The 12,241-nt window shown below is 45.4% G+C and overlaps 1 protein-coding gene across 4 annotated transcripts in view; it reads left to right on the top strand.

Moving 5' to 3' along the window:
- The window catches only part of LOC143933920 (uncharacterized), a 325,420-nt gene that overhangs the window by 117,127 nt on the left and 196,052 nt on the right, over window positions 1–12,241 (top strand). For all 4 annotated transcript variants that reach the window (XM_077457074.1, XM_077457077.1, XM_077457076.1 and 1 more), the window contains exon 4: window positions 4,366–4,420. In XM_077457074.1, coding sequence (XP_077313200.1) covers window positions 4,366–4,420 — 55 coding nt within the window. The remainder of the gene's footprint in view (window positions 1–4,365; window positions 4,421–12,241) is intronic.

Below are 12,241 nucleotides of genomic sequence, written 5' to 3'. Positions count from 1 at the left end.
GCAGAGGATGAGGCAGGCCCTTCCGCAGGGGTGGTAGGGGTAGGGCAGGAGCAACAGGCTTGAGCCAAATTGGAAAATTGCTGAAAGTGTGTTTGATTACGTCAAAGGACGCACCAGACTTGGTTGAGTGACTCACTCAGCCTTACTCTTCTGCAACCTCCTCATCATCTCAATCTGCACCCTCTTCTTCACTCTCTGCTGTGTGCACCCCCAAAGACACTACCACCGACACCACCATATACCCTCCACTTGAATCACAGGAATTATTTTCCGTTCCAACACAAGACATTGCCGATGCTCAGTCACTCTTGGCATTGGATCAGGGAGAGGAGGTAGCAACAACCGCCACTCAGCAGTCTGACGACAGTACCCAGATCAGCCCAAGGAGGAGGTTGGTCCCCGGTGTTGCTGCCTACTCCGAGATCTCTAATTATAGCGGTGGGGAAGGTGACGTCTATGATGACGTGTCTAGTGATGTCACGTGGGTGCCCACAAGAGAGGAAGAGGAGGGGAGTTCAGAAGGAGATATGGACCAGCAGATAGGGAGGAGAAGCAGGCGGAGCTTACATTGCACAGGAGGGACAAACCAGATTGCTAATGTATCAGGAGCGAGGCATTAACCATGTACAGTCACATCTGGCGCTCCCAGGATGCCGGCACATGGCTCTGCAGTGTGGGCTTTTTTTATGCTGAAAATAGTGTTGCCATCTGCAGGCTTTTCAGTCACGATAAGACCAACACTCACCTAGGGACGACCGCCTTAAGAAGGCACATGAGCTGCCATCACCGAGCCCAGTGGGAGCAACGGAACCCACAAAGCCACACTCCAGGCTCTCACTGTCCAGCCTCGTCTTATACTTCTTCTCCTCTCTCCTCAGAATTGTCCTCCACTCCACCTTCCATCATGCCGTCCTCACATTTTTCTGCAAAAAGGCAGGCTTCCGTGGGCCAAATGTTTGAGCATAAAAAAATGATGACGCCGGATAACCCTCTTGCCCAAACGGTTGACCGCTGGCTTGTCAGAACTGATAGCCCGCCAACTACTGCCATATAAACTGGTGGACTCAGAGGCCTTTTGAAAATTTGTGGCCATTGGAACACCACAATGGAAGGTCCCAGGAAGGAAGTATTTCTCACAGAAGGGCATCCCAGAGCTATATGGCCATGTTCAGTGGCAAGTGAATGTATCTCTGGCACACAGTGTCGGTGCCAAGATACATCTGACCACAGACAAGTGGTCTAACAAACATGGGCAGGGAAGGTATAAAAATTTTACTGCCCACTACGTGAACCTTCTGACGGCCGTCAAGCATGTAACTCGTGGCACCCGTGTAGTTTTGGTTTTACCGCCACAGATTGCATGCAGGCCTGCCTCTTCTCCTCCTCCTATTCCATCCTCCCTCTCCTCCTCGGCTGACTCCTCCTTTTCCGCTGCTAGCGTCCCTTCCGCTGCCCCGTTTAAGATCCCCAGAACCTATTCGACGTGCGAGGTGAGATGTTGCCATGCTGCGTCTGTTGTGCCTGGAAGCCAAGAGCCATACTGGCCCTGCACTCCTTTCAGCTTTGCGTTCATAGGCAGATCAGCGGCTAACACCGCTCAATTGGACAGTTGGTAAAGTGGTGTGTGACAATGGTGCCGATCTGCTTAGCGCATTGAAACAGGGCAAAATTACACACGTGCCATGCATGGTGCACGTCTTAAACTTGGTCGTGCAGCTATTTGTTGTCAAATACCCTGGGGTCCAGGACATCTTGCGGCAGGCAAGGAAAATCTCGGCCCATTTCAGGAGATCTTACACGGCCATGGCTCGCCTTGCTGACATTCAGCGGCGACACAATCTGCTGGTCAGACATCTTATTTGCGGTTGCCCGACGCAATGGAACTCAACCTTCTATATGCTTGATAGACTGCTCCAGCAGAAACATGCAGTTAACGACTACCTGTACGAACTCTGCGGCAGAACAGGTTCTGGGGAGCTTGGTTTTTTTTCACCACGCCAGTGGCTGCTCATGCGCGATGCATGGAGACTTTTGCGGCCATTTGATAAGATCACCAAACTGGTCAGTCGCAGCCATGGCGCCATCAGTGACATCGTACCTTATGCCTTCTTTATGGAGCGTGCATTGCGTTGTGTCATTGATTAAGCCATGGAGGAGCAGGAGCGGGAAGATGAGGAAGTCGCAATGCTGGATGAATTCCCAGGGGGGGCTACTCTATCTGAGACAAGTCAACAACAGGAGTCTGAAGAGGAGTCAGAGGAGGATGGTGCCGGGGCGCATGAGGAGGAGCAAGAAGAGCATGCTTTAAACCTTTCTAGGATCCCTGTTGTTGTCCATGGATGGGGAGAGGAGAACGAGGAGGATGACATTATCCTGGATGATGAGCAGGAGCCAGGCCACCACACTGCTTCCAGTTTAGTGCAAATGGGGGCCTTCATGCTCCAGTGTTTTAACAGGGACCCTGTATAAAAAGCATAAAGGTCAAGGACCAGTACTGGGTGGCAACGTACTTAGACCCCGGTACAAACCCAAAATGGCAGAAATGTTACCACCATCACAGAGGGCTGTCAGAATGGAGCACTTCCAGGCTTTGCTTAGAGAAATGCTGTATTCTGCTTTTGCGTGCGCTGGCAGAGAAATTTCCACTCCCAGAGAAAGAGTTGCAGGTACCAATCCAACAGCGCCTGCAAGAAGAGGGCGGTTTGAATATGTGTTGGTCACTTCTGATATGAGATCATTCTTTCAGCCAACCCATCAACAGGTGTCATCCGGATCCAGCATCAGGGAACGCCTAGACCGACAGGTGTCTGACTACATTGGGTTAACAGCCGATGTGGACGCTCTGAGAACTGATGAACCCCTCGACTAGTGGGTGGACAGGCTTGACCTCTGGCCAGAGCTTGCCCAATTTGCAATGGAACTGTTGGCTTGCCCCTCGTCCAGTGTCCTGTCTGAAAAGGATGTTTAGCGTTCTAACAGATAGAAAAAAAAAACTCATGTGGGCTCAGAGTTTGGTTTTAAACCATTGTCATCATGAGTTTGGGAAGCAATATACTTTGAAATAGATGGATTAGTGGAACATACAGCATTTTGTTAGTTTACGTTTTTAGTCTGAGAATTTGGAGATTTGCTATTATTGGCCCACTCTTCCTTACTCTTACATAGGGGTTTGGCTTACTCAATATTTAGGCCAATTCAACAGAATTTAGTAAGCATTTAGTATGTTTTGCATATGTGGTTGCATCATTTCATTAGGGTAAAGAGATTCTGAATTATTGTTAAAATAGTTGAACCACTGTGCTGTGCATTTTTTTCAGTGTTCCCATAGTTAGTTCTGACAGAATATTGACATTTAAATACATACCTTCTAGCTATCTCTATTTTGGTAGACATTACAATATTTACATTGTAAAAAAGCTATCTTTTTTGTTAAGTGGGCATGGATTTGTAGAAATATGAGTTATTCTGGGGTTGGCTTGGTACATTAAAGAGGAAGTAAACCCCTTCAAACCACTTTGACCTACAGGTAAGCCTAGATTAAGGCTTACCTGTAGGTCCAAGCAATATCTCCTAAACCTATATGGTTTAGGAGATATTTGCCCGAAAATGGGCACCGCTGTCTACGGCGCATGCGCCGTAGGCAGCGGCGCGCAGGCGCACTAAATGCGGCAAGTCCAAGAATGGATTTGCCTAATTTGTGGACTCCCGTGCGCATGCACGGGAGTGACGTCATCGCGGCTTCGCCGAATGGCAGCGTCGGAGCTGCGAGACGCGACTCCCGTGCGCATGCGCGGGAGTGACGTCATCGCGGCTTCGCCGCTGTCATTGGTCGGAGCTGCGAGACGCCACCAGCAAGATGGACGCGGCGGACTACAGGGATCAGCGGCGACTTCGCTGGCTCCTGTGTCAGGTAAGTGACACATAATGAGCTACTATGCGATGCATAGTAGTCCATTATGCTTTACCTTTGCAGGGAAAAAAAGAGGAAGTAAACCCATCAGGGTTTACTTCCTCTTTAAGGTAAAGCTTAAGTGCCATTACACGTAAAGAGAAGTTTGAATGACATAAACGTGGAATCTGACACACAGTACTCCAAGCACAAAGCTTGACCAGTTAATATGGCAATAACAAGTAACCTATAGCAATCACTTATAAAGTATCTTTCACTGTTCATCTGCTTTAAACTGTTGACAAGTGATTGCCCACTGGTAGCTGCGATTTTGTTTTGTTTGCATTATCATTGCTCTTTGCATTGTTTTATCGAGTGTTCAATGAGCAATGGAAAAAAAAATTATACCTGTGAATAAGCACTGAACTTCTTACAGTTACAAATGTAGTTAATGAAAGTAAATCTTTTTTTTGTAGTACTGCAAGTTTTGCTATGTGTGTCCAGTTATATGCGAGACAGCCTGCAAGCCTGGTAAGTCACAAAAATATTTACATGATAAAATTTTACAGTTCAAATGTTCTGTGGGAAAGGGCTTATAGTATTATAGAATAACTAAACACTATAGGCCCATTCATACTACCCATGATGGAATAATGTGCTGTAAATTTATGGTGATGTATGTTACATACTTTGGTGCACCATGGTGCATTTATATTTAAATTACATTCCCAATACACCTCCACAACTAACATGCAATGTACTGTGCATACTACAATGCATGAGGTCCTGTGCGGTACAATGTGAAAAAAAAAACTCATCCTGCACTGTTTTCATGTGAGTTGATCAGCACATTTGTTTCGAATGGCCTGTATGATACTGCACTGCAACTCAAACCAGCACATCATTATAATTGTGTGCAGGTTCAGCCAGGTTAACTGAGCAACCAATGTCATGCCTGTGAGCTCCAAATTATTGGCCCTGTTCGATTTATTCTGTATGTATGGATTCTTTTTACATCTTTCTATTACATACTTTTCACAGATAACCTTTTAAAACCAACCTGTGATTTGCCCATGCAGGGCAAAGTAACACATTCACTTATTCATCCACCTCCACCCACACCTTTTTGCTGAGGTCCTGGGGGCCAGTACAGGTAGATGCTGTCCCTGTCTTTGTTAGGCCCCAAACCTTAGTTGCTATGGTACTGTCAATGACTGAGCTGGGTTCTAAGTCTATGGTCTGAGGCAGTGGCAGAACTACCAGGGTCACAAATGTTGCACTTGCAACCGGGCCCTGGAGTTTCGCCACTGTGGGGGGGGGGGGGGCACAACATGACCCACTGCAGAACATTACCCCAGTACAACCATCCCGGCCAGGGACAAATTCATATAAATATAATTCTGTCCCGAGGATGGAGCCATGCAAGTGTTGGCGTCCCGCGGGAGCTCTGCTCTCAGACAGTGCTCCCAGGCAGTAAGGATTTCTGTGCCGCTGCAGCCCCTGCCTGTTTTGCTTGCCTCCCTTCTCCCCGCTACTCCCCTGCCTCTCCCCCTCACATTTGGAGGAATATAGCTAAAGCAGTAGAGCTGAGCTACTCCACCCCCAAACAAAGGCTTCCACACTTGACTTCCTGGCTTACAGCAACTCCCAGTCCCGCCGGTAAGACAATCTAATGGGGCTAGGGGACGCTGATATAAGGGGGTCTCTCTGATTTAAATGGAGGACTCCAAGCTGGGGCGGCTAATGGGGGTCTCTGAGGGAGCGGCTCACTGCTGATCTAATAGTTTGTGATCAACAATTGGATCACCAAACAGCACCCCCTTAAAGACCTCCCATTAGATTAGACCCACCATATATCACCCCCCCCCCTTTATAGACCCCATTAGATCAGAGTCCCTTTAGCACCCCCATAGAGACTTCCCCATTAAAGCAGAGTCCCCTTTTATCAATGATCCCCTTTAGAGACCAATGGTTGGTCTCTAAGGGGGGTTGCTGTTATAAGGAGTCTCTGGTTGAAAAAAAAAAGAAAGACTCTATATGATATGTGGTCCCACGCCTCAAAAACTAAATAATAATTATGAATGATGGTGGAAACACCCAAGGGTAATCCAAGTATTAATACACTCCAATCTTATTCAAACATATATACTGTGCAATCTTCATACATATAATAATAAATGAATAATGGTGGAAATGCCAGCTCCCACACTTGATTTCCTGGCTTGCAGCAGCTCCCAGTCCTGCCAGTAAGGCAATCTAACAGGCGTCTATAGGGGCCAGGGGACACTAATCTAAGGGGGTCTCTCTGATGTAAGTGAGGGCTCTAAGGGGGGCGTGATATAAGGGAACTCTGAGCTAATGGGGGGTTCTCTGAGGGGGCAGCTGACTGCTGATCTAATAGTTTGTAACCAACCATTAGATCACCAGTCACCACCCCCTTAAAGACCTCCCATTAGATCGGCATCTCCTTATATTAGCACCCTCCCTTGCAGCCCTCCATTACATCATGGTCATCTTATATCAGCAACCCTCTTAGAGACCTACCATTATATCAGAGTCACCTTATATCAAAACCCCCTCCTTAAAGATCCCCATTATATCAGAATGCATTTAGCACCCCCCCCCCCCCCCTTAGAGACTAAACAATTAGATCAGAGTCCCCTTATATCATAACAATTGAGATGACTAAAATACCATTAAAATTAAAAGCTATTTTAGTCAAAAGACTAAAATGAGACTAAAACTAAAATGCCATTTTAGTCAAAATACTATGACTACAACTAAATTGCAATTACTGAAATGTACTGGAGATTTTAGTCGACTAAATACAACTAAAACAATTGCAGAAGACTAAAATGAGACTAAAACTAAAATGCCATTTTAGTCAAAATACTATGACTACAACTAAATTACAATTACTGAAATGTACTGGAGATTTTAGTCGACTAAATACAACTAAAACAATTGCAGAAGACTAAAATGGGACTAAAACTAAAATAGCCATTTTAGTCTAAAGACTAAAATTAACACTGGTATCTGATAATAATTTTCCATTTTCCTGGCCCACCTCGCGTAAGCACACAAGGGGATATACCAAAGCTAATAGAAGGTGGGAGAGAACAAATGAAAAGAGACACTGACAATCAAGAAAACAAGAAAAGCTGCTAAAGCCAGAAAGATCTCTCTTGTCCCAAACTTGCTGGTTGCATATTTTGTTTGTAAGGTTGAATGAAGGCCGCAACAGACCTTCAAGCTAGCCCTTACCTATATCTTTCAAGCAATCCTGGCATAACTGCCCCAAAGACTGCCACCCCTCTAATCAAATAGGTTGCAATTGTTTCAGAGCAGAAAAGCGTACTTCATGCATGCCAATTTAATCATCCTGGTAACCCAAGGGTGGAGGACTCTTGAGGGCCTGATGACTACTAAATGAAAAGATTGTACACTTTCCTCTTTTGACCAAGTACACTGTTAGTAACTTGACCATGTGTAAGAAAACAGAAATATCACTGCTGTGCACTCAGTGACTCTTGTGTGAAAAAATAGGAGGGACTACTTTCCAGTTTTTCTGGAAACTGGATACCACTTTAAAATTGAACTTTGGAGATAGACGTAGTATCCACATTGTAACGGATCCTATCCCACACTCTGCTTGAGTGCTTCACCCAGTCTGACCATCAGAGAGATATATTATTATAGCTGCACTGAATACAAGTCTAGCTGAAAATAGATTGTAGAATCTTGAATGATTTATTGGACAGAATACAGACTATTTATACACAAGGTGTTAGATAATGAGGTAGGGCTACCCCCCCCCCCCCCCCGCAACAACTTAAAAGACAATTATATAAATGAACATGTTAATTAACACTTAACTTAACCACTTCAATACAGGGCACTTTCACCCCCTTCCTTCCCAGCCCAATTTTCAGCTTTCAGCGCTCTAGCGCTTTCAGTGACAATTGCGCGGTCATGCTACACTGTACCCAAATGAAATTGTTATCATTTTGTTCGCACAAATAGAGCTTTATTTTGGTGGTATTTATTCACGACTCCGTTTTTTTTTTTTGCGATATAAGCGCAAAAAAAGCGGAAATTTGGGAAAAAAACAATATTTTCTTTTTTCTATTTGAAAAGAAATCCAATAAAATCAAATTTTGTCATAAATTTAAGCCAAAATGTATTCTGCTACATGTTTTTGGTAAAAAAAATTCCGTTAAGTGTATAATAATTGGTTTGTGTGATCACGGACATATGTACGCAAATGATCATGTACATATGTGTGCAGGTGATCACGTACATATGTGTGCAGATAATCATTGGGACATGTGATTTTAGTGGGACATATGTGGGGGACATGTTTTTATTATTAGGGACATGTGTTTTTATTATTTGGGGACATGTATGTTTTGGGACATGTGTGTTTTGGGGACATATGTGGGGACTGTGTTTGTACTGTGTGGTGTGTTGTGTGTTGACACTACACTGATGATCAGTGAGTAAAAAGCTGTGAAAAGCAGCCCATACTCACTGATCATCAGCCGGCTGCAGCGATCCGCTCTCCTCTCCTCTGCGATGACTTCCGTGTGAGGAGAGGAGAGCCGATTGCCTAGCAACCGGCTGTTTGTTTACATCACATGACGGCCGTGATTGGACACGGCCGTCATGTGATCAGGAGGGCCAATCACAGAGCCCTCCTGCCGATCTGAGATGTGCCGTGTCCGGGTGACACGAGCACATCGGGATCGCGCCGCTGCGCGGGCGCGCGCGCGCGCGATCCCGCTACTCCTGTAGGACGTTCCTGAACGTCCTATCAGGAGCAGGCGGCTCCCACCCGGCCGTATATATACATTGGCCGGGTGGGAAGTGGTTAAGGCAGCCTAGGTGACCAGACAGCCCATCTCTGGAGGTCAATGTGATCAGCTCTTTCAAGGATCATGTATTGTTCAGAATTAACAAGAATAGTGTTTGGGCAAATCCAAGAAAACCTTCTCACAATAGCAGAGTTAATTAACACAAACAACAATGTGTGAAAGACTCTTAGAGCCCACACTAGCCTGATTTACAATAAACATATTATAACAGACAACAGACAGGTGGCTGGAGTTGATGACATCAGCATCTTCTATGAGCCCCAACATTATGAATCAGTCACTATTTACAATATGGCACATAAAGGGTTCCCAGAGTCTGTGTGTCTTGGGGTGGACATGGACCTGAATCCAAAGTAACACCACCTCAAGGGTCTCCAGGCATACAGCCCACAAAGAGCACAGTTCCCCCAAATGCATGATCGGTAGGCCAGAGGCTAGCATTCAGTCCCCTCCAAAAGCCTCTGTCCTGGCTAGGTCTGTCACACCCATCTCTGGTTAAAGACATCAAAGGGCCCTTGCAGGAAAGTGCTGCAATCTTCAACATTCTTCTGTCTGAAGTAGTTGCTGTCAGGAGAACTAGTTTTACTGTGAGGTACTTCAATGCAAATTAAACCTTTTGGAGCAAAGGGTGCTCTCAGATCCAAGCCAAAGTCCCACAGAGGGAACAAGGATTTCCCCAAGGTCATATATAGATTGTCATCTGGAAGAAGCATCTGATCACTGGTGCAACCCATCTGCAGCCTGTGAAAAGATAAAGTAGAGACCTGTACCTTAAATGGAGTTGTATGCCAGAACAACCTCTAGTTCTGACTGTAAAATGTCAAGGATATTGGCTAGAACAGGGAACACGTGAGAGAAAGCATTTTCTGAGCAAACAAAACATTTCCTCTCCTATGTAGCGTTCATGGATTATCTTCATGGTCACCAAGACCTGAACAACCTCAGATGAGAATCCCTGCACCTCTAATGTAGCCTATTCCATAGCAGGGCTATTAAAAGTAGTCTCATTGGATTGGGGTATGTTACTGACCTTGCCATAAAAGATTTAATTCGACCAGAGACAAAGATCAAACAGAAAATCCCATGGCACTGTGAACCTATCTTGTATGAGGGTATTTTGAATTGGTATCCTGTTGCAAATATTAGAAGCTACGTATTGAGTCAAGTCTCCCTGAGAACTACTGAATGTAAGTAGTTCTCTGCCCCATATAAAGTTTATTTGCAAGATATAACAAGAAAAGACTTTTGGTGTCCCCTAGTAAGGCAATGTAGGCTACTACTGTCTTTTTTTTTTATATTTCTTTTTTTTTGAAATTTTCAAAAGGTTACAAACAGCTATAATTCCTATATAGACCATTTCACATGATCCTAGATACAACATCATTTCTTATAAAAGTTATCTCCCTTTACCCACCCTCCCCCCCCCCCTACCCACCCCTCTCTCACTCGATCCTCCATCGTGGGAATCCTTTTAACTAGCATTCCACCATCTTCAAATAATTTTCAGTTTTAACAAATAATACCCAGAGACGCCATTTATTCTGGTACCTTTCCTCCATATTATCCAGTTTGTACATTGACTCCTCAATAATTCGTATCCTTTCTAATCTTTCCGCCCATTCCCTCATCGAGGGAGGGTCAGATCTTTTCCATCTTAGCGGTATCAATGATTTGGCAGCATTTAATAAACAGGGAATCAAGGAAGAGTACGGGTAACTCTCTCTCTCCTTTATCTATATCATGAAATAAGCATACCCACGGATCCCTTCTGATCCTTTCCCCTGTTATTTCAAAAATAAATTCAATTACTTTATCCCAAAATGTCTGTATCTTAGGACACAACCACCATATATGAGCAAATGACCCCACCCCCAAGCAGCCTCTCCAGCATGACCGAGGGGTCGCGCTACATATTTTATTTCCTTGTTGTGGGGTTATGTACCATCTTGTTAAAAGTTTATATGAGATCTCTCGAGTCTGTGCATCTACGGCCACTGAATAGGTTCGTCTTATTATCCTATTTCTATGATAGTCATCCCTTAGAGACCCGATTTCACTTTCCCATTTTTCTAGATAGGGGGGGTAATTTTGCTCTACTCTTTCTATTAGGATTTTATAAAGTTTTGAAATCCTTTTTTCTAGGCAGTGACGGTTCACTAATAGCTTCTCCAATGGTCTTAGTTGTTCCTTACCCCGTAATGGCTGTGATAAAGAGTGAATAAAATAATATAATTGATAATATCTCCATTTGTCTAGTGGTTTGTGACCCCATTTCCCTATAATTTCCTCATATGTGCACATCCTATTACCGTATATACTCGAGTATAAGCCGAGATTTTCAGCCTCTTTTTTGAGGCTGAAAGTGCCCCCCTCGGCTTATACTCGAGTCATCGCTGTCTGCCCGCTCGATCAGCGTGTCGAGCAGACAGACAGCGGCCATTCTATTCAAAAGCCGCGCCTCCGGCTCCGCCTTCGCCTGTGATAGGCGGAACACTGAATTTCCCAGCAGCCTGTGTTCCGCCTATCACGGACATCGTATCATCCTCGTACTACGGACGAGGATGATACGACGTCTGTGATAGGCGGAACACAGGCTGCTGGGAAATTCAGTGTTCCGCCTATCACAGGCGAAGGCGGCGGCGCAGCTTTTGAATTTTACAATGCCCGCCGACGAAGAGGGCACGGGACGGAGGCAAGGCAAGGCACGGCACGGCACGGGACGGGACGGGGGCAAGGCAAGGCACGACACGGGACGGATGCAAGGAGGCAAGGCACGGCACGGGACGGAGGCAAGGAGGCAAGGCACGGGACGGAGGCTCGGGACAAAGGTAGGCTGGACACACACACACACACACACACACACACACACACACATGGATGGAGACACACACAGGGATGGATGGATGGATGGATGGAGACACACACACACAGGGATGGATGGATGGATGGATGGAGACACACACACACAGGGATGGATGGATGGATGGATGGAGACACACACACACAGGGATGGATGGATGGATGGACACACACACACACAGGGATGGATGGACGGACACACAGGGATGGACGGACACACAGGGATGGACGGACACACAGGGATGGACGGACACACAGGGATGGACGGACACACAGGGATGGACGGACACACACACAGGGATGGACGGGCATGTCTCACCCTCGGCTTATACACGAGTCAATAAGTTTGCCAGTTTTTTTGGGGGTAAATTGGGGGCCTCGGCTTATATTCGGGTCGGCCTATACTCGAGTATATACGGTACCTTCCATCACCTCCTGTAATTTAATATTGTCTTTCTTAACCCAACTACTATAATATAAATATTCCTCTTGACCTGGGATAAAAAATTTCGTGTCCAATAGTGGCATTAATGGTGAGTTGTGTTCCCAGTTATGTCGCTTATTTATTATGTCCCATATCTGAAATAAATTTTTTGTGAGTGTGTTTGTGCTAAGACCT

Source organism: Lithobates pipiens, unplaced genomic scaffold (genome assembly GCF_037356315.1).
Source record: "Lithobates pipiens isolate NorthernLeopardFrog02 unplaced genomic scaffold, aLitPip1_a1.2 Scaffold_27, whole genome shotgun sequence".
Classification (NCBI taxonomy): Eukaryota; Metazoa; Chordata; class Amphibia; order Anura; family Ranidae; genus Lithobates; species Lithobates pipiens.
Note: the sequence above shows the minus strand (reverse complement) of the source record. Positions and strands in the feature narration are given on the sequence as shown.